The following is a 23,589-nucleotide window of genomic DNA, read 5'->3' as shown; positions in this document are numbered from 1 at the left end:
ACACAGTGTGGCTGTGTACAACATTCTCCTGGTTCTGCTCACTTCATTCAGTCCATACAAGTTTTTCCAGGTTTTTTTGAAGTCTGCCTGCTCATCATTTCTTATATGTGCTTTCTTTATGTATCGGTTTTTAAGAACCCAGGATCAGGGCCACCTTCAGCTTAGGGCTTCACCTCAGCTCTCCTGAATTTTAGCCTCAGGCTGACCAAAGAAGGGCTTGCATTTTATCTTCCACTGAATTATAAAGTGCCATATAAATATGAGATGCTATTATTTTGCCATTGTTCTCATTCTTCATATAGGACTCGCCTTCCAGATCCTCTAAAGAACAAAAGAGCACTCGGATCTTTTTCCTACTTTCCGAAATCCGTTCATCTCCAAGTGAACTGAAAAATAATTTTATCGACAGGCAAAGCATGTGGTTGAGAAGCTACATCTCTGAGGTTCTTTTCAGCTCAGACATTTCTGCGGTTCTATAGCTTCTGTGCTCAGTCAGTCCTTCACAGAGTCAAACACAGAGCCCTGTCCTGTTCCAACTCTGCTTCCTCGATTGGGCCTCTTGTAATGTTCATTAGCCATCCTTGGATTTTAATGACCTGCCTGGAGTTCTCCTTTCTCCTTGGAACAAACCAAAGGGTTATTTCTCAATCTGGCCTCGGTATTGGTCTGGTTCTCTTCACTGTCTTCCCCAGTGGTCCAGGCCTTTGGTCTAGATCTATGGCATTGGCTTCCTTGGTTTTCTTAAAAGTTCTTTTCCTTTTCATTGACAAGAGGGCATGATGGTTCCAGTTCATCATTCTTAGAAAGTGGTACCGAGTGACTGAAGAAATGAGGTTGTGTGGGATCATGTCTCTTGTTTTCTGGAGCCAGTCCAGCCACAGATCAGTGATTGAAAAGCTTCTTTCTATAATGACTTACTAGTTACAAGTGATCAGTGCTCCATTTACCTCTACCCCTGGGATGGGTGTCACTTTTGTTCATTATCTACTCATTTATTGAGTTACCGACTCTTGTTCTCCATTTCATGGCCCATTGGGGTTTCTTTCTCGATATGAGACCACTGATGCACTTCTTATCATTGATTTAGCAATAGTATAATTACATACTCCACTTGCCTTGATTGGCTATTTGCCAGTGAATGCCAGGGATCCCTCTTGTACAGATCTTATCTAGAGGCAACTAGGTGTTAGGATGGATGGAATTCTGGGCCTAGAGTCAGGAAGACTAGAGTACAAATCCAGCCTCAGAAACTGGACAAGTCACTTAATTTGTGTCTGCTTCAGTTTCTTCATCTGTAAAATGGGGATAATGATAGCATCTACCTCCTAGGGTTATTGTGAGCATCAAATGAGATGATCTTTTTTCAAGTGCTTTGCAAACCTTAAAGCACTGTATAAATGCTAGCCTTTTATTGTTGTTGTTGTTATTATTATCATCATCATCATCATCATCTTCATTATTCCTTCATACCACTGCTGTACAAATTATCCTAATACATAGATGTGCTCATGCTTCTGCTCACAAATTTCAATAACTTTTGATTAACTATCAAGTAAGGTTTAAGTTTTTTTGTCATTAGGACTCTCCATAATCTGGCATCATCCTGTCTTTCCAGTCTTGTAATATTTCTTGCTTTCTTTTATTCAACATTCAAGCCATACTAGACTACTCTTTCCCTAAATATAACCTGAGCTTTCCCACCTCCATACCTTTACTCACAATGTTCCTTTCTGTAAAAGGATCCTCCCTTTCCTCTTTGCCCATTGAATTCACACCCATCTTTTAAAACCCATTTCAACTGCCACCTCCTCTAAGAGTTTTTTTTTTGGGGGGGGGCAGTTGGGGTTAAGTGACTTGCCCAGGGTCACACAGCTAGTAAGTGTCAAGTGTTTGGTCTGAGGCCGAATTTGAACTCAAGACCTCCTGACTTCAGGGCCGGTGCTCCATCCACTGCACCACCTAGCTGCCCTCTCTAAGAGTCTCTTTTTTTTAATTGTCTCAGGCTGCACATGGCACTTCGGTATGTTGCTCTCTAATGCCCATCCTACATTATTTTGAGTTATAGTTATCTGTGTATCATGTCCTCTAATTAGACAATAAATACTCTCCATGACAACAGGTACTCTGTATTATTTAAAGTTGGTATCTCCCCCAGCATCTAATAAGTGCTTAATAAATGCTGAATTGCATTAAATTCAGTTTAATAGAATCAAATTTCTAAGATTCAAACAATTCCTTTCCTTTTTATAAAATCTGTTTAATTACATTTCCCTAGGGAATGAAATCTCAATAATCAATCTGTCGATTGACAAGTATTTTTTGAGCATTTTATGTAAGCAAGGTATTATGCTGGGTTCTATGAGTTATCAAAGAAGTACAATCAATCAATCAGTATTTTTTTTAGTGTTTGTAGTGTGTGTCAGGTACTATGCCAAGTACTGGGCCATGTATATGTATAAACTGTGGTCCTTGCTCTCAAGGAGAGCTTTACTCAAGTAGCTTCTTGGTGGGAGGACAGAAGTCCATGTGAACCATCCTAAAACTGCCTCTCCTAATGCCTAAGATTAAGATGCAGGGTATTTAGCACCTCAGACCCCAAGTGAGGTAAGAGCAAATGAGAAGTCAGGTAAAAGTCAAAGGAGCAGGAAAACAAAGCAGAACAGTGATTCATTAGCCAAGGGTTTAATAATATAAGGTGTTTTCATCCTTACACATATTTTATAGCTGACAGGATCTTTTAAGCTACCTGGATGAAGTGCCATAACAGCTCATTTGTATGTTAAAGACCTACTGACACCTTATGGAAAGCTCTAGCTCTGGTCTATTTAGAGACAGTTCGGGTTTATGTCATCTATTTTATGTATTTCAATTTCCACGTCCTTTATTACTGGGGGACATTTGCATGGAAGCCAGGTCTTGAGAGAGCTAGGTCTGTTTTTTCTGCTGCTTCTTCCCCCTAGAGGACAAAGCTCCCTGGTGAACAAGGCAAGGTTGCACAGCTGCTGTGTATCAGGAACTGGAGCAACCGCCATAACAACTTTTCTAAGCTGGCTTCAACAGGTTCATCTAGGACAATTGGCATTGACTTCTCATCCCTGGCTGGGAATGTTTGGCCAACCCATGTTGCAATGGGACTACGTATGCCTGCCAACACATAGTTGTTTATGACTGTCTCTTCGTGTGTTTTCTTGGTGTTGGTGTTAGTACAGCAAGAAAGGCAGAGTGGCAGAACCCTAGAGTATGCAGCTGTGGTACTGGGCAATGATCCCAATGTTTCTTTTTTGACAGTGACAGTATAATCAATCAATCAGTCAACCAATAACCTTTCAGTAAGTGCTATTATGGACCAGACCCTCTGCTAGGGACCAGAGATAAAAAGACGAATGAAATAGTCCATGCCCTCAAGGAGCCTACATTCTATGGGGCAATAAACATGTGCTCATGTAAGTATAGATACGTGACTCAAGTGGATCTGTGATCTCATTAATTAGGAAATTCCTTCAGTGATGCCAATTTTAACCCATTCATGCCAAACATCCTGTGTGATTTCTGTCCATAAATGTATCAAAGGGGGTTCACTCAAAATGCTTTCTCCTGACTTAGCAAGGGTACCATCTAAGCAATAATCCCTCACCCTTGCTACATGACCAGCTTATCTTCTCTCCCTATCCAACAATTCTTTGATGACATCTTTAACTCCATTTCTGCTCTGGCATACCTCATTGATTGTGTGTTACAGCCTTTGATTGAAGTCCAAGCTTTAGCACATTCTTGTGCCTTGCCCATTCTTTTTAAAGTCCATGCCTTCCTTGAAGTTACATGCCTCCCCAGTGTATACACCTCTCCCCCATTCATCACTGCTACATGTTAGTAGTACTGGATGATTTGGATAAATCAAGGGACTTCCCATGAATTTTCCCTGCTAAGATGGGCTGGGCTAATGAAATAACAGCCTGAATTGGGATCAACCCCTACAAACCCATGAAATCCATACACGTTGCACATTTAGGTTGATGTATAACTCTAAAAGGAGCACAGAAGTGGTTGTCTTCCCACTTTTAACTAAACCGGGGTCTTTGTTCCCTGTTTGGTGGTTGTGGACTATCATCTCTTTGAAAGCCAAAGAGAGCTTGGCAATGGAGGAAGGGATAATGAACCTAGCCCATTTGGGAGAGACTGAAGAGGAAGAGAAAGGGGAAGATGTGTTGACTGCTTAATGCTTCTGCCTAGTCCATGGTAAAATGGGTAAAAGTCTAGGAATGGACAATGTACCCCTGGAGATATTTGGAGATCATTACTCTCTGGTTCACAGGGTATGGTTTCACTTGCCTAGGGGGTTGATGTCACCTGAGAGGTCCCCTAGCCAGGGACCTGGGAAATGTGGGACTCAGAGCAGAGTAAGGGGTTGGTAGATCATATCTCAGACCAAGGAACACTTTGTAAGCAAGCTGATTTTTAACCCTTAGCTTCTGTTCCAGATAGCATTTTTTTGGGCAGATATTTTAGAGCAGAAATATCTTTTGAGTTGTTCTGATTCTGGAGGCTAGTTTTCTCTTCCTGTTCACTCTTGTCTTGGTGTTATCATCAGTTGGCTTCTATCTGTGTTTCAATCTTCTAACCAACTTGTGATTTGGTTGTGCTACAACTGTTCTGAATTTGGGTGTGGGTTTTTTTTGGCTATGATTACTCTTTTTTCTGCTTTGGGAGTGTGCCCTAGCTATTATTCTTGTTAGATGTTTTACTTATTAGTATTTACAACCAGAGTTTAGATGGTTAATCTTTAGATATAAAATATGCCTATGGTCCTGGTGTTGCCACTATAGGACCAAGACCAAAGGGGTGGAATGTCTTAGGCATTATTTGTTTTTACTAGGCCAATTGGGCTTCATGGTATTAATAATAACAACAATCGCTAACATTTATATGAGGCTTACTATGTTCCAGGCATTGTGCTAAATACTGTACAATTATTATCTCATTTGATCCTCACAACAATGCTGAGAGGTAGGTGCTGTTATTTCCATTTTACAAATGAGGAAAGTGAGGCAGACATTGGTTAAGTGACTTGCCCAGGGTCACACAGCTAATTGTGTCTGAGGTCAAGTTTGAACTTAGTTCTGCTTTTCTCCAGGTCTGTTGCGTCACCTAGCTGCCTCATTAATTAATGATTTTAAGAGCATGCATAACCTTCAGTGATGATGACTCTAAGGGGAGTAGGCTAATTGCCTTTTTGGGGACTCATATAAACCAATATTTATTAAGAAAATATCTCCTTGGATTTGGCAAATTACTTATTCCTATGGGCTGTTGTTGTTATTGACCTGGCTGTGTCCCTTAAGCAGGGGCCTGGAGAGCTGCACCATTATAGACTTGAATATTTGTTTGTACTTAGTGAAAGGCTTTAAAAAATTGTTTGTCTCATTGATTCAGTCTCTTGCATTTGGGACCAATGTGTACCTGCCCAGAGACAGCATACTTCATTAGTGGGGAGCAAAGGACGTTGCTGGGGCTTTCTTAAACCAGCTTGTGTAATTTATAGTGAGCTGGTGGGTTGTTGTTCATCTTCTCTTTTGAAGAGGGCCAGTGACATCATGGAGTGATGTCTTGACTTGAGAGTGAATTGGATTTCAGTGAAGCAGAGTTGCACAGAGTCGTCAGTCTTCCTCTCTTTGAGAGTCATCTAAGTCCAGGGGCCGGACAAAAGTCAGGATGACTGGTGATAGCCTGAGTTGTAATGGATGACCTCGGCATCTTCAATGTCTGACTAAGCTCTAAGTGCTCCATAGTGCCTGCTTTAGCTGCCTTCATGGAACAAATTTTTCTCATCTGCCCATTCCATTGGACGAAGTCTTTACATGCTTGGGGTAGACATCCCCCTAAATTCCTCATGGGTTTGATGCCTATTGGTTACTCTCAATCTGGCCTAGACCATCCTTGGAGACATGCTACAGCTTCTTGGAGCCACAGGTGAGAGTCGGATGAGAGGTAGACACCAAAGATGGATGAACAGCCCTGAAAAGGGCTCAGCAAGCCCTCATACCAGAGGTGCTAGGCCTCCTTGGCAGGAAGGAAAATGAAGTCAGCAAGGTAGGATCTTCAGTAAAGTGAAATAATGTGGTCATAGTGGTATAAATCTTCAGCCTTTCCCTTTGTGGGCTCTTCTGCTCTGCTAGCATGATCCCTACTTACAAAGGGCAGCTTGATATATCAGCAAGTTGTTTAGGAGTCTTGACATGTAGAACAAAAAAGGGAACTAATTGGTGATGGGCAGTTGCTCTGGTTTAGCTTTGCTGGGCTCTTGACATTTGTGAGACCATCCCCTTTGATGCCCTTTCCATCAGCTAGTAACTTTGGTCCATAGGGTTTTCTTTTTATGAGATTTCTAGCCTTTTGGGAACTATGACCCTTTATTATTGTTATATTTTGCAATGTTTTTCCCTTTCTGCTCACAAAAACGGTATGATATGACCCAATTTTATTTGTTTAATCAAAGTGAATTAAAATTTACTACTTTTATCAATGACTTAGATAAAGGCCTAGATGGTATGGTGGTCATATTTGCAGATGACACAAATCTAGTAGGGAGAGCTGACACATTAGACAATCACCAGCATCCAGAAAGATCTTGACAGGTTAAAACACTGAGCTGAATCTAATAAGATAAAATTCAGCTGTACTTAGTTGTGGGTGCCACAGTGTAAGAATGGCATTGACAAACTGGACAGTGTTGGGAGGAGCGCAGCCTTGATGGTGAAGGAGCCCATGTCATGTGAGGATCAGTCGAAAGGACTGAGGGCTTTTAGCATGGAGAAGAGAAGAAGTGGAAGCTGGGATCTTTAAGTATTTGAAGTATTTATTATGTATTTAAGAATATGGAAGAGGAATTAGACTTGTTCTACTTGACTCCAGAGGGTAGACCCAGAAACAGTGGGTGGAAAATGTAAAGAGGAGAACTTAGGTTTGATGTCAGGAAGAACTTCCTAGCAATCAGACCTGACCCAAAGTGGGATGGGTCCTGACAGGCAGTGTATTTTCCATCACTGGTGATTCTTAAGCAGAGACGGGATGTCCATTTGTCAGATATTTTATAGTGAAGCTTTACCTTTTTTGAGTGAAGGTTGGACTAAATGTACCCCGAGGTCCCTTTGGACTCTCAAATTCTGAGATTCTATGAAAATTAATTATGTTTTGAGAATTTCCTGATCTTCTTTGAAACAACTGGCAATACTCTGTCATAGCAGACCATAGGAGGAAGCATTTGTCTTGCCTTTTCCTTAGGGTGCCCCAATTCTATCCAGGATTTATGTTTGGAAAGAATAATGCAGCTGGCAAACTCTTGAATGAGAAGATGCTCCTTCCTAGTAAGGAGGATGCAGAAAATGTCAGAATTCCTATTTGTACAAAAATATTTATAGCAGCTCTTTTTGTGGTCACAAAGAATTGGAAATTGAGAGGATGCCCATCAACGGGGGGAGTGGCTGAACAAGTTGTGGTATATAAATGTAATGGAATGCTATTGTGCTGTAATAAATGATGAGCAGGTAGATTTCAGAAAAAAAACTAGAAAGACTTACATGAACTGATGCAAAGGGAAGTGAGCAAAACCACGAGAACATTGTAATAGTAAGAACAATATTGTATGTTGATCAGTTATGAATGACTTAGCTCTTCTCAGCAATGTAATGATCCAAGATAACTCCAGAGAACTCATGATGAAAAATGCTATCCATATCCAGAGAAAGAACTGATGGAATCAGAATGTAGATTGAAGCATACTATTTTTCACTGTCTTGAGTTTTTTTGTGTTTTTTTTTTCTTTTCTGTTTCTTCTCATACAATGTGACTAGTATGGAAATGTTTTACATGATTACCCATGTGTAACCTATATAAAATGGCTTACCATCTTGGGGGGTAGGAGAGATGAGGTGGGGAGGGAGAAAATTTGGAATTCAAAATTTTTAACAATGAATGTTAAAAATTATCTTAATTTTAATTGGAAAAATACTGTTAAAAAAAGAGAATAAAGTCAAAACTTTTAGTGTAATTTGTCTTTAGGAGTATGGAGTCTGGAGGATGAGGATGGAAACCTCATTTTCATATGCCATTTTTAGCGAAGGGACCAGTTGTTTGATTGGAATGTGAATTGCACAGTCCTCCTATGCTTTTTTCCTATCCAGGTAGATTAGAATCACTGACTTCTTAAGATCTCTCTTTCTTGTGAGTAGTGATCCTAGGCAAGTCACTTAACTTATGTCTGCCTCAGTTTCCTCATCTGTAAAACGAGAATAATGCCCTACTCATCAGGCAGCATCATCGGAGAGAAGTGTAGTTAGTTGGTGGAGTGGGGATGTTTCGGGGGAGGGGTTGGAGGAAGGGACATGGAGTGGTAGGCTACTTAGGTTTAAATTCTACAGTTTATGAGCTGTGTGACTGCAAAACTCTTAACCTTTCAGAGCCTCAGTTTCTTCATTTGTAAAATGAAGCTAATCAATACTTTCACTACCTTTCTCACTAAAGTGTTAGGAACTTTACAGTGTAACCCTGAAAGCTCCATAAACTTCATTTTATGATAAGTTTATTACGTGAGTTTCTCTCAATTTTTCATAGATTTGGAAGTGAAAGAGACCTCATAGTTCATCCTAGTCCAACATCTTATTTTGCAAATGAGAGAGCTGAAGCCCAGAGAAATTAAGGTCACATTGTAAGTAGGAGAGCTAGGATTTGAATCCAAGCCTTCTGAGTCCACATCCAGTGCTCTTTCTACTATATAATTTTTAATTAAATTTTGTTTTTTTTCCCAATTAAAATCCATCTTCTCTTCCTTCCACTTCCCCCCAGTGAAAAAGAAAGGAAAACAAAAACCCTTGTACTCACTAGCTGTGTGACTCTGGGCAAGTCACTTAACCCCAATTGCCTCATGTAAAAAAAAAAAAAACAACCCTTGTAACAAATACCTATAGTCAAGCAAAGCAGATCCCCACATTGGCCATGTTCCTCCCCCCCGCAAATGGGCCTTAATTTGTATCCTAAATCCCCTGTCAGGAGGTAGGCATCATGTTTCATCATGAGTCCTCTAGATTCATAGTTAGCCATTGTGTTCATTCGAGTTCTTAAGGCCTTTAATGTGTTTGTCTTTACAAGATTGTTATTATTATATAAATTGTTCTCCAGACTCTGCTCACTTCACTCTACCTCGGTTTACACAAGTTTTTCCAGATTCTTTTGAAACCATGCCGTTGATCAGTTCTTATGGCACAGTAGTCCTCCATCACATTCATATACCATAACTTGTTCAGCCATTCCCTGTTTGATGGACACTCTCTTAGTTTTCAGTTCTTTGCCGCTGCAAAAATGACTGCTACAAATATTTTTGTACATATGGGTCTTTTTCCTCTTTCTTTGATCTCTTTGCTGTATAGACCTAGAAGTGGCATCACTGGGGCAAAGGGTATACACAGTTTAGTAACTTTTTTGGAGTTCCAAATTACTTTGCAGAATGGCCGGACCAGCACGCAGCTTCACCAACAGTGCATTAATGTACCAGTTTTCCCACAGCTCCTCCAACATTTTCTACTGTGCCATTTAAAAAAAATCCAGGTCTAGTACCAGCTGGGGTTTTCTTTGCAAAATAAAGGGATGTTTTTGTCCCTCCATATCAAACTGCTCGTAAACACCTCTGAAATGTAGGCTTAGCTTATTAAAAAGTCTTTGTAAAGTGACATGGGAATAGAGAGAATTTTATGACCAGTGGAACAAAAAAGAGTGTCCTTGGAAGCAAGGTTTAAATTTATTTTTCAATTAAAAAAGGGCATTTAAAAAGCCTAACCCCTGTCCTGCACTGCAGGGAACTGATCCCAACCATTTGGACCAATAAATGAAACCTAGGTAAACAACTCGGGCCAATTAGCTCCTTAAACCTTCCTTTACAATAATTGTCAGCAGTGTCAGCAGTGAGAGGAGGAGCAAGGTGGGGGTTGTGAACTTGGCAGCCTTGCTTCCTTTAGGATGGCTTTTACTAATGAATTTGAGTGTGTGAGGTGTTTTTTTTTTTTGTTAACATTTCTTTTTTAAAAAGAGAAAGGAACAACTTTATGACTGACTGGGAGGTAGAATGCTTGTGATATCAAAACCACTGTTATTTGTTATCAGTGACCTGAGTCCAAATCCTGACTGCTGGGTAAATTACTTAAATCTCTCTGAGACTTAGTTTCCTTCTTGCATTATTTCGTGGGCATTTGGGCACTCCAGAATTCAGAGTTCAGTTTTAAGTGATTAAAGTGTAGAAGTACATACATTACTACCTGATGGAATGTAAGCTCCTTGAGGGCAAGGACTGTTTCATTTTTATCTTCGTATTCCTAGAGCCTTATTCAGTCCAGGGCATATATTAGGTGCTTAATAAATACCTTTGTTTGATCACAGGATCACATATGTAGAGCTAAAGCTGATGAAACCTTATAGGTTATCTAGTTTAAGTATTTCATTTTACAGGTGAGGAAACTGAGGCTCAAAGGGTTAGCAGCTAGGTGGTGCAGTGGATAGAGTTTTGGCTTTGGAATTAGGAAGACATGAATTCAAATACCTCCTCACACACTAGCTGTGGGATGTTGGGCAAGTTACTTAACCTTTCACAGCCTCCATTTCCTCATCTTTAAAAAGAGGATCATAGTAGCACCTACTTCAGAGGGTTGTTGTGAGGTTCAAATGAGATAACATGTAGTTTTTTGGCAAACCTTCTATATAAATAGCTTTATATACATAAATAAATTTATATAAATAAAATAGCTTTCTGTAAATGCTAGCTTTTATTAAAGATCTTGGCCAAGGTCATGCTGGTAGAAAATGGCGGGGCAGGACTCAGACTTAGGTCCTGTGACCCCAGGGTCAATAATTTTTCCATTGCACCATGCTTACTCTCAATAAATTATGATTATTATGTAAAGTAATTTTGTAAATCATAACATAAATGTGCACTATTAATATCTAAATAAAGCATTGGTGTATCGTGAGAGAAATGCTTTGTAAATCTTGAAGCACAATGTAAAAGTGAGTTGTTTTTATAAATACTGCTTGATGGGCCAGGTTGGGAGAAAAGCTGAATGTGCTGGTGGTCAAGGGGGAATTGAAGCATAGAATGAGAGCCTAATAGTCTAGATTTAAGCCACATGTAATCCTGGAACTGTCTTAAAGACTTGCAGAGTGGCCAAGAAAACCTCAAATGGGGTCATGAAGAGTTGGACACAACTGAAATGACTGAACAATAACGACAACATCAACAAAGATCTGGATTAATCTTCGAGAGAGCTGGTGATTTAGGACTTCCTCCTTGTCAGTAACTTCAGCTCGAGAGTTCAGGCCTAGTGTGAGATTTCTATGCCTCAGGCCCTCTTAGGCATCAAGAGAGGAAAAGCACTTTAATTGCCAGGGCCCCTGGGGAGGGCAGCTAGATCGCACAGTGGATAGAGTACTGGGCCTGATGCAGAAAAGACTTATCTTCTTGAGTTCAAATCTGGCCTCAGATACTTACTAGCTCTGTGACCCTGAGCACGTCACTTAACCCTATTTGCCTCAGTTTCCTTATCTGTAAAATGAGCTGGAGAAGAAAATGGCAAACCACTCCAATATATCTGTCAAGAAAACCCCAAGTGGGGTTACAAAGAGTCAGACACCATGGAGGAGGGACACTGTCCAACTAATGGAGGGGCAGACAGAATAAGTGAGAAAAGAGAATGAGGTACAGGTGGGAAAGGGCTGATATCTCTTGGAGCATTGATTCGGATCTGAGAACCCCCACATCAACAAATGATTAGATTAATGAAGTCGACCAAATCTGCAAACGTTTAAAAAGTGCCTCCTAATGTGCAGGACATTGTGCTAATGACTATGAAGCATGACACAAAGAAGTAAAAAGTGTAGTCCCCTGTCTGCTAGGAGTTTATGGTCATATTGAGCATATTCCTTTGTTTTTGTTACAAGGGGGTAAATTTAGCTATGCATGCAACTAGTTGAGTAAATATAGGCATGTAAGATGCCTCCACATGCCAGTGTTCCCCTTTTTACACAGGAAAGGAGAGGTGCATGCCTATTCATGCCAATATTCCCTCTTATATATGGAATTGGAGGGGTGTATCTGTCTTCATGCCAACATTCCCTCGAATACATGGAATTAGAGAAGTACATATCTCTACATGCCAACCTTCCCTCATATGCATAGGAATGGAGAGGTACATGTCTGCACATGCCAGTGTTCCCCCATATACATAAGAATAGATAGGTGTGAGTCTCTACATGCCAACATTCCTTCCTATAAATGGGATTGGAGAGGTGCATTTCTCTACATGCCAATGTTTACTTATTTCTACGGACAAGGAGAGGCAAAATGGCAAAATGGCGTAGTGGATAGAGGGTCTGTTTTGGAGTCAGGAAGCTCTGGTTCTGGAAATGACTAAGGGAAAAACAAAAGGAGTCAGTAAAGCTCATTTTTTTTTTTTTTGAAAATTCCAAACATCTGGAAAGTTGGCTATAAGTGCAGGGCTTAACTTGCCTATTCTGCCCAGACATCCTTGTCTGAAGTTAGATTCCTATGGATAGATGACTTTGACTTTCCATCATTTTGCTGTGGTTTTCCTGGGTATGGGATACTATCACAGAAACAGGATCATAGATTTAAAGCTGGAAAGAACCTTAGAAGCCATTGAGTTCAACCCCTACATTTTTATGGCTGAGGAAACTGAGCCACAAAGAAGTTAAGTGACCTGCTCAGGATTACAAGCTAGTAAGTATCCAAGGTGGGATGTGAACCCAGTCCTCCTGACTCCAAGTCCAGTGCCCTGTCTACTGCTAGCTTACCTTGTTCCCAAACACCTCTGCACTGAAGAAAAGACACATTTTGGTCTTTATCATTTGTTAAAATTTTATTTTATTTTTAATTTATTGAATAAAACAAGCATTTCCATAACAGTATGATAGTAAAGATGATTGCACGTGAAACTGCAAATCTTTTATGTACAACTTGCTTTCCTTTTAAATGTATAATAAAGTTATCATGTAAATTCCCTTTTTTTCCCTTTCTCTTTCCCCCACTCTAGAGACGGCTACCATTACACACAAATATGTATGTATATGTAAAATCATTCTATACATGTGGTTTCTTTTGCTTTCTCTTTTTCAGGGGCCGACAGACAATATGGCCAGGAGGGCACTGAAAATTGTTTCTTGGACCAGTATGGCCTTGGCTTCCTCTGGCTTCTACCTTTACAGTAACAAGTACATAGATCCCAATGATTTTGGAGCAGTCAGGATAGGCAGAGCTGTAGCCACGGTAGGTTTTTCTTAGTGGGAGTGAATTGATTTTAAAGCTTCATTTTGGGGGCAGCTAGGTGGTGTAGTGGATAGAGCACCAGCCCTGGAGTCAGGAGGACATGAGTTCAAATGTGACCTCAGACACTTACTAGCTGTGTGACTCTGGGCAAGTCACTTAACTTCAATTGCCTAAAAAAAAAAAATTAATAAAGCCTCATTGTGGAGACTTTAGGAAAGATTACATAGACACATAGACACGTTGCATATTACATTACATAGCACATTACATAGACAGACACACACATATATGCATGGTTATAGAAAATATATAAATCATATTACTTGTATTCATGCCAGCACACTTTCCCTTTAAGTATTATTTTATTTTTTCCAATTCATGTAAAGGCAATTTTTAACATTCACTTTTTAATAAAATTTTTAGTTCCAAATTTTCTTCCTCCCCTCCCTCCTTTTCTTCTCCCTAAGACAGTTAAGCAATTTGATACAGGTTGTATATGTGCAATCATGTAAAACATATTTCCATATTAGTCATGTTGTATAAGAAGAAACAGAAAAAGAAAAACTACAAAAAGAATAAGGAAAGTAAAAATAGTATGTTTTGATCTGCATTCAGGCTCCATTAGTTCTTTTTCTGGTTGTGGATAGCATTTTCCATCATGATAAGTCTTTTGGAATTGTCTTGAATCATTGTATTAGTGCATTTTCCAATATGCCATATAGCTGTCTCTCTTTCAGCTGAGTCCGTGACTCTTAAGCACCTAGTGCAATATCTGGCACATCGTAGAGCTCTTTGTTGTTTAGGTGGCTGATTGGGTAGTTAGATGGCCCAGTCTAGCTAGACTGGGGCTAGAGTTAGAAAGATTCATCTTCCTGATGTCAAATCTGGCCTTAGACACTTACTAGCTGTGTGACCCTGGGCAAGTCACTTCACCCTGTTTGTCTCAGTTTCCTCATCTATAAAATGAGCTGGAGAAGGAAATGGCAAACCATTCCAGTGCCTTTGCCAAGAAAACCCCAAGTGGGTCATGGAGAGTCAGACACGACTGAAATGACTGAACAATAACAAAAAGGTGGCTTATTGGATAGTGTTGGACTTGAAGTCAGGATGACCTGAATTTGAATCCTGCCTCGGACACTTAATAGCTGCACAACTTTAGGCAAGTAATTTAACCACTTTCAGCCTCAATTTCCTCAGCTGTAAAATGAGGATAATATTAGCGCTTAACTCCCAGGATTGTTGTAAGGATAGAATGGGATAATATGTATAAAGTTCTCTGCAAACCTTAAGGCAATATGTAAATAAATGTTAGTTATTATTATTAATACATGAAGGCACAGTAAGTTGTTTGCAGCGTGTAGAGGTCTGGGGGGTAAGTGTATTTTAGGGGTGGAGACATGCCATATGAATTATGTGGTACCTGACAGGTAACAACATCAGAGTTAGAACACACATTGTGTCAGGGCACTAAGAATGTGTATGTCCTTCCTTGGTTTACAGACTGCTGTCATCAGTTATGACTACCTCACTTCCCTTCGCAGCGTTCCCTATGGTTCAGAAGAGTATGCACAGCTCAAATCTGAGGTGAGCAGCTGTTGATTCTGTTACCTGAGGTCACTATAAGGTGGTCCCTCCCTTGGAAAGGTTTCAAGGCCGGCAGACCAAATGGTTAGTACTGTGTCTAACTGGAGAAGAACAGGTTTGGAGTTGGGGACAGAGACCCTGCCAGGATTGGAATTTGAGGATGGGAGGAGGAGGGGACCTTCTCCATCTCCACCCTACGGTATTTGCATGCCGATGGAGAAGTTGTATCCCATGGTGCACTGCTTTATTAATTTAAGAGCCAGCTGCTTGAGGTGCAGATACACTCTTGTTGGTTGTGCGTGTTCTGGGGACAGTGTGTGCCTGGGATGGCTCTGAATAGATGAAGACTCTGTCCCCAAGATAACTCTGTTGGCTTCAGAACTGCTTTGTCAGTGAAAACCAATCGAGAGAGGTTAATTACTTTCCTTCTCACTGAATCCTGCAGTGGGGCTGCCTGCAAGCCACTGGGGTCCCAGGCTGTTGCTGTATGTCCAGTATGCGAGGACTAGTCTGTACAAGAAAGATGGGTTGAACATTCCCTTTACTCCCTAACTTGGTATGTGCTAGTTAAACTCCAGGAAACTGGCTGGGCCAGAGACAGTGGTAGTAGTGGCAAAGAATAGGGAATTGTCATATTTATTGTAGAGAATAGAACTTGTCAAGAGACAGTATTGCAGAGTGGGAAGAACACTAGCTTTGGAGTTAACAGGTCCAGGTTTGAATCCTGACTTTGCCACTTACTACTACAACTACTACTACTACTACTACTACTACTACTACTACTACCACCACCACCACCACCACCACCATCACCATCACCACCACTACTACTACTAGCTAACATTTATATAGCACCTACTGTGTGCCAAGCACTGTGCTAAGAGCTTTACAAATATTATCTCAATTGATCATCATAACAACCCTGGGAGGTAGATGCTATTATCATCCTCATTTTACTAATGAGGAAACTGAGGCAAACTGAGGTTTTGTTTTTTTTTTCCTTTAAGTGACTTGCTAAAGGTCACATAATTAATAGTAATAATAATCATAATAGCAATAGTTAAGGCCAACATTTATATAGCACTTACTATGTACCAGGCACTGTGCTAAATGCTTTACCAATATTATTTCAGTTGATCCTCATAAAAACCCTAGGAGGTAAGTACTATTATTATCCCCATTTAGCAGATGAGGAAACTGAGATAAACAGAGGGTTTTTTTTAAAGTGATTTGCCTGAGGTCACATAGTTAACAGTAATAGTAATAATAATAATAATAATAATAATAATAATAATAATAATAATGATGATGATGAGCTGAGGCAAACAGAGTTTAAGTGACTTGCCTAATTAGTAGTATAATAAGAAATGCTAACATTTATATAGTACTTACTGTGTGTCAGGCACTGTGCTAATACCTTACAGTTATTAGCTCATTTGATCCTTACAATAATCCAGGGAAATAGCTGTTATTATCTCCATTTTATAGATGAGGAAACTGAGGCAAACATAGGTTAAGTGCCTTGCCCAGGGTCATAGTAAATGTCTGAGACCGGATTTGAACTCATATCTTCCTGACTCCAGACCTAGGGCTCTATCCATTGTGCCACCAGCTGTTCCTTACTACCCATGGGACCTTGGGTTAGTCACTTAACCTTTCTGAGCTTCAGTTTCCTTCTCTGTAATGTAATGGGGTTGGAGTGGACTGATTTCTAACTGTAAATCTATGATTCAGGTCTGAGGTGCACTGGCTTCTGCTTAAGTAAAACTATTGTAATGTTCTGATCAGACTCTAGCCTGTTACAGTAGGTTGATCTCTAGATATATATATAGCTGGGAACTATTGCTCCCTCTCCATTTTATCCTCTGTCTCCAACCTTGCCAGTATCACCTACTTTTTTTTTTTTTTGCTTTTTGGTGAGGCAGTCAGGGTTAAGTGATGTGGCCAGAGTCACATAGCTAGGCAGATTTGAACTGAGGTCCTTCTGACTCCAAGGCCGGATCTCTATCCACTGTGCCATCTAGCTGCCCCTAATATCACCTACTTGGTGGTTTACTTCCATCCCCCCACTCCCCCCTGCCCCGGTCCCCTTCTGCTGGTGTTACACACTTTGTGGTTCAGCTCAACATCTGCTTTCAGGCCCCCAGTGGTTTTTTGCAGCATTGGGGACAGAAAAACAAAAGAGAATTCTCTGCCTTAGGGGAACCCAGAGAGGAGGCGATGTTGACAAGAAGTTACCTCTGTAGTTGTAGGAGTCATCTGAAGGACAGCTCAGTTCCGTCTTCTGCAGCCATTGACAGTCTCCAGAGATTCAGTGAGGAATTATACAGACTGGCATCACATAAGGGGATGGAGGATGGGGAGACTTAGGGTAATTGACATTGAGTAAGAGGGATATTTAAGACTTGGGGTACAAGATAGTCTTGGGGAGCATTGACAAATGGGGTCTATAGTCTGATAAATGGGGAATGGGTTGGCACTGAGAAAATAGGGATGAAAACTATAGAATTGTCTTCCTAAGTCAGCGTGCTTATCCAGTTCCCAGTGTATCCGATAAAGGAAAGAGCTGAAGGGTAAAACGTAATTATCTTACCTGTCAAGCCAGCATTTCTGGGTCCCGGGTGCCAGGAGAATAGACACAATAGGCAGTGACTTAGAGAAATACTTCCAAGGTTGACACCAGTATGGCAGTATCTCTGTGACTCAGCAAAACACCAGGGAGTATAGTATCCCCTTCTGGGGATGTGGTAGCCACACTGTGTCAGGCACCACCTAGAATATTAAACTTAATTCCATTCGTTCTATTGTAACAGGGTCTCGTGACTCCAGTTAAACCATGTCATAAGAGTAAAGTTTTAAGGAGCTGAAAGTGTTTATTCTTGAGAAGAGAGATGACTTCCTGGGGACATGATGACTGCCTTCAAATATTTGTAGAGCTATTGTAGCGAGCAGAGATTTGGCTTATTCCATGTGTCTCCAGAGGGGCAGGAGTAGGATCATTGGGTATGTATTAAAGCAAGGCAGATTTGACCCAGCATATGAAAGAAATTTCAGACAGTCAGACCTTGGTTAGGTAGGGAGTTCCCTGTTCATGGAGAAGCATTTGAGCAGAGATTGGATGACTCTTAGGCACAGAGTAGAGGAAATTACTCTTTTAGACACAGATTGGTCTAGATGTCGGTAAATTTCCTTTCAACTCAGTGATTCTTTGATTCTGTGAATTACAAGGAAGTATGTCAGCCACAGAAGGACTTAATGAATCAAAGAAAGGTTGCAAGTTCTGACATCCAGGGGCTGAAAGAGACTGATGGGAGACTCACTTCTTGTTGTTGTCTTTTAATTAATTAATTAATTTTTGGTTTTCAACAATCACTTCCATAAGCTTTTCAGTTTAAAATTTTTCCCCCTCCCTTCCTGCCTCCGTCCCCAAGATAGCATGCAATCTGATATAGGCTATACATATACATTCCTATTAAACATATTTTTACATTAAGACTCCCTTGTTGTTAGGTAGGGTTAGTGCTGGGAATGCCAACTCATATTGTCCTCTCCCAGAAGCCTCAGTGTTTATACCTCTAAAATGGGTGTGTGAGAGGCAGATTGATGAAGAGGAAAATAGATTCACTAAGACTATAAGACTCAGATTCATTGTCTAAGAGTTTAAGTCACAGAATAGTTGTTGAGCTTCATTGGGAGAGGATTATTCCTCACTGGGAGTTCCTTATACCACTGAAATCATACATCTGTATAAAGAAAAAAATAGGAGTAGGAATGTGACTCTTGTCAATCTCTAACTTAAGTCAAGTTAAAAGTAATGCTTAATTATACAATCATGAATTATTTTGTTGAAGCAAGGAGGAAAACCAGAAGCAAATTTTCTGCAAGCTGGCCTTGGAGAATTCCTATCTCTTCAATGAAGAAGTTAATTTTGGGAGTTGTCTTATTACAGAAGATGTATATTTGAACATGCACCATTACCATCAGTGGTCCTCTGATAGGGACAGGGAAGATATATGGGTCTGAGGTCCTCGTGGTAGTTTGTTGATTTCTCTAGTTGGCCTCATGCCATTGAGGATTGTTAGGTGTGTATGTGTAATAGTTAAGTTAGCGGGCACAGGCCAGGCTGCAGGTTGATGTTATGGGGTTAAAATATATTTATGCTTCTGTGCTTCATTGACTCTGGAAATATTTTCACTTTATTTTCTTCTTAATTGGCGACCCTGAAAAGCTCCCTGCTGGAGTTAATTTGGATGACTATTATGTTAATGATCTTTGGGGGCATCATCATCATCATCAACAACAGCAAATATTTATTAAGCACCCACTGAGTGCATAGCACTGTTTAGTCTTTAAGGTAATGAGTGAATCAATCAACAAATATTCTATTTATTGAGCTCCTGCTCTGTGCAAAACACTGCTACGTTCTGGGTAAAGAAGGTGTGTAATAGTATGTGTATGTGTGTATGTGTGTGTATGTATGTGTGTGTGCATGCACACATATGCTTGTGAAAACTAACTTGGTTAGAGGATCATGGGCCAGGAGGGACTAGGAGAGTCACTACATCTGTGAAGCCTTCTTTTTAAAAATTTTTACTTTTTTATTTTGAACTTAAACACCAAACAAAAGGGCATATCCATATATGACAGACGTGGCAGAATACAAAAAGAGAATTGTATATGGAGCTGTGAATTGCTATTTTATACTGCTTGCTTAAAAAAATGTATATAATTCTAAAAGTTGTTTTCCAGACTTCCTTGCTTATCTCTGCTTCCTTCTGAACTTCTTTCTGTTCCCTCCTGTTTATTTAACAAAAATGTTTCAGTGGCTCTCTTTTTATTGGCATCATGATTGCCAACTCTCCCTCTTTCTGATTGTCTGTCTTCTCCTGCTCCCCAATAAAAATTGAGTGAAAGAAAAAAAAAGTCCTTTATAACAAACCCCCAAAGTCAAGCAAATTAAATCTACGTAGTGACCAAGTCCAAAAATAAGTGTTTCTTTCTGCACCTTGTGTCCTTTTATCAGGTAGTTGGAGACACTGTTATCACTGCGTTGATTGGGGTTCTTCAGTCTTTCAGAGTTATTTTTCTTTACAGTGTTGTTATCCTTGAATAAATTGTTCTCCTGGTTTTACTCCCTTCCAAGGTCTCCTCTTTTTTATAATTGAAGCTGCCAGGTCTTGTATGATTCTGACTGGTTTCTTGGTAATTGAACTGCTTCTTTTTAGTATTTTTTTCCTTGATGTGAGTGTTCTGGGTTTTGGCTTGGGACTTCTCCTTTTCCTTTTTTTTTTCTTTCTAAGAAGTGATTAGTAGATTCTTTATTTTCACTATGCCCTCTGGTCTTAAGAAATATGGGCAGTTTTCATTTATGATTTCTTGAAAAACAGTGTCTAGTCTTTTAAAAATATTAATAAATCATGGTTTTCAGGAGGTCCAATGATTTTTTTAACATTATTATTTCCTTTATTAATCTTGGATTGCCAAAAGCTTCTGAGAAGTAACCTTTCATGGTTGATTTGTGTAATATTCTTACCAATAATGATTATCATGATCATAATCATGATGGGCAATTCCCAGGGTACCTGACCACTAGGCAGAGATTTTAAGAGTGTAAAGATATCCACTCCCTTCTTTTACCTCTAAAAGTGCAAAATTTGGAGCTTCTTACTCCACAGGTAACTAAGGAAATTTTTGCTTTGGTTCAAGTCCAGGTCCTTTGGGTTCTAATGCAAAATATGCAACTGGCTATCTTTCCCAGATGAAAAGATCATAATAAATAAAACTTTCTTCCTTACAAGCAATAGGTAGATAGCTAGCTAGAGCCATATTTGCAAAGGAAAAGGATTGTCCAAATTCCACGTATTATCAATTAGACCTGTGAACCATGAGAGGCAGTGTGATATTTTGGATAGAGAGTTAATTATAGAATTGAGGAGACTTGGGATTAAGTCCTCCCTCTAATGCAGACTAGCTGTGTGATGCTGGGCAAGTCACTTGACTTCTCAGTTCCCAGGAAATTCTTTTTTTTTTTAACTTAATAGTATTTTATTTTTTTTTCCAATTACATGTAAAGATAATTTTCAACATTCATTTTTATAAGATTTTGAATTCCAAAATTTTCTCCTTCCCTCCCTTTCCTCTTCCCTCCCCAAGATAGTAAGCAATCTGATATAGGTTATATATGTACAATCATGATAAACATATTTACGTATTAGTCATATTGTGAAAGAAGAATAAGAACAACAGGGAAAAACCATGAGAAAGAAAAAGCAAAAAAACCAAAAAAAAAAAGTGAAAATAGTATGCTGCGATTTGCATTCAGACTCCATAGTTCTTTCTCCGGATATGGTTAGCATTTTCTGTCACAGGTTTTTTGGAATTGTCTTGGATCATTGTATTGATGAGAAAAGCTAAGTCTATCATAGATGATTATCATAAAATGTTGTTATTGCTGTTGTTGGGTATGTGTTCTCCTGGTTCTGCTTACTTCACTCAGCATCAGTCCATACAAGTCTTTCCAGGTTTTTCTGAAGTCTTCCTGCTCATCATTTCTTATAGCACAACAGTATTCCATTACATTCATATACCACAGCTTGTTCAGCCATTCCCCAATTGACGGTCTTCCCCTCAATTTACAATTCTTGGCTGCCACAAAAAGAGCTGCTATAAATATTTTTGTACATGTGGGTTCTTTTCCCTTTTTATGATCTCTTTGGGATACAGCCCTACTAATGGTATTGTTGGATCAAAAGGTGTGCAGTTTTATACCCCTTTGGGCATAGTTCCAAGTTGCTTTCCAGAATGGTTGGATCAGTTCACAACTCTACCAACAGTGTGTTCCAATTTTCCTACATCTTCTCCAACGTTTGTCATTTTCCTTTTCTGTCATATTAGCCAATCTGACAGATGTTTTATAAAACAGTTGTTTTAATTTGCATTTCTGTAATCAATAGTGATTTAGAGTATTTTTTCATATGATTATAGATAACTTTAATTTCTTCATTTGAAAACTGCCTGTTCATATCCTTTGATCATTTATCAATTGAGGAATGATGTGTATTCTTACAATTTGACTCAGTTCTCATTATATTTGACAAATGAGACCTTTATCAGAAGCACTGGCTGTAAAAATTATTTCCCAGCTTTCTGCTTTCCTTCTAATCTTTGTTGCATTGGTTTTCTGTGTGCAAAAACTTTAATTTTATGTAATCAAAATTATCCATTTTGCATTTCATTATGTCCTCTATCTCTTGGTTGGTCATAAATTCTTCCTTTCTCCATGGATCTGATAGATAAACAAGTCCAATGATTCTTAATTATTTCTTCTTGACTTAGTTGTATTTGATATGAGATACCTTGCATTTTCTTTATTTTTTTCCATCTTTTGATTTTGTTCTAGTATTTCTTGCTATCTCATGGAGCCATTAGTTTCTGTTTAGTCTATTCTAGTTTTCAGGGATTCTGTTACTTAAGTGGTGTTTTACTCCTTTTTTTTTTCTATGCTATTTATTCTTTCCTTTAGAGCTTTTATTTGTTTATAACTCTTGCTTTATTTCTTCTAGGTATTCATGTAGTCCTTATGGAAAATGTATTTTTTTTCTTTGACTCACTGTTTGTACTGGAAGTATAGCTGTATACTTCTTTTGGGGAACTTTTGGGAATTCTTGATCTACAATAATTTTTTTCTAGTTGATGTTTTCTTTAATCTAATTATCTTTCTAGATTTAGTTCCTGATTAGGGCTCTGTGTTAGGGCCAGGCTTCACCTCCAGCCCTGCTGGATGGTTGACCCTACTTGGTCTCACCCTGGGTCCCCTGCCTTCTTGCACTGTCCTCCTTCTCCCTTCATTAAGCATTCCTAGATCTTTGAAGTTCAGAGCCCTGGGTCTTTAGGGCCCTTTATAAAAGTGTTCCTAAAGTTCTAGAGACCATGAAACACCTGGGATGTCTTGATTTGAGCTTTCCTCCTCAGCTCTGGTTACTGCCTCTGCCTGTAGCTTCCAGAGTCTCTACCCTGGGGCCTTCTGTCCACCCTGGGGTTTTCTAACCTCCTTGGGTCTTTCTCAGGTGGCTCTCTGCTCTTGCATCCTCTAAACACAGTCTTACAGGCCACACATGTCTCTGGTCTGTCTCTGGTTTTTTTTTTTCCTGAAAAGCTGGGCTGGTTTTCTTTGTACTGGTGTGTTGGCTTTGTTGGTAACCCTTTTTCCTTTTGCCTGCTGGTTTTTGACTGATGTTTGTGCACTCTTGGGGTGGAGGAAGCCACTTACTAAACTTTCTCTTTGACTTTCTTGATCATCATTTGGTCTGATGTGAATTTCAGGTTTTTGCTGTAGTTAGGTATATGGGAACCAGGTGGCAAGACAGCCATCTTGCCCAGAGGTTGTAATTTTCTTAATTCACCTCTGGGATGTTCTATCATGACCACCTTCTGCCTCTGTCTTATTCTTACTTGCTTTCCTAGAATATCTTTGGCTAGGATGTAGATGGATGGCAGTACTCTCCCAAGTATTTAATGCTCATTGGGGGCTCGTTGATAGCTTACACTTAGAGGAGGGTGAAAATGTTAGGTTTCAAGCCTGTGTCCTGTGGTGGTAGTGTTGGGGGATGACATAGAGATGAGGATATGGGGAGAGAGAGAGAGAGAGAGAGAGAGAGAGAGAGAGAGAGAGAGAGAGAGAGAGA

At 39.6% G+C, this 23,589-nt stretch overlaps 1 protein-coding gene across 6 annotated transcripts in view; it reads left to right on the top strand.

The window, feature by feature from the left end:
* ADCK1 (aarF domain containing kinase 1) overlaps window positions 1–23,589 on the top strand; it is a 209,011-nt gene that overhangs the window by 45,058 nt on the left and 140,364 nt on the right. For 4 of the 6 annotated variants that reach the window (XM_027844713.1, XM_027844715.1, XM_027844712.1 and 1 more), the window contains exons 2-3: window positions 13,172–13,321; window positions 14,822–14,905. In XM_027844713.1, coding sequence (XP_027700514.1) covers window positions 13,187–13,321; window positions 14,822–14,905 — 219 coding nt within the window. In that variant the 5' untranslated portion in view covers window positions 13,172–13,186. Of the gene's footprint in view, window positions 1–13,171; window positions 13,322–14,821; window positions 14,906–14,935; window positions 14,990–23,589 lie in introns of those variants that run through there. The other 2 variants (XM_027844714.1, XM_027844717.1) reach the window with 2 other exon arrangements.

This window comes from Vombatus ursinus, unplaced genomic scaffold (genome assembly GCF_900497805.2).
Source record: "Vombatus ursinus unplaced genomic scaffold, bare-nosed wombat genome assembly UNPS02014945.1, whole genome shotgun sequence".
Lineage (NCBI taxonomy): Eukaryota > Metazoa > Chordata > Mammalia > Diprotodontia > Vombatidae > Vombatus > Vombatus ursinus.
The sequence above is the reverse complement of the archived record's forward strand: the minus strand, read 5'-3'. Positions and strand labels throughout refer to the sequence as shown.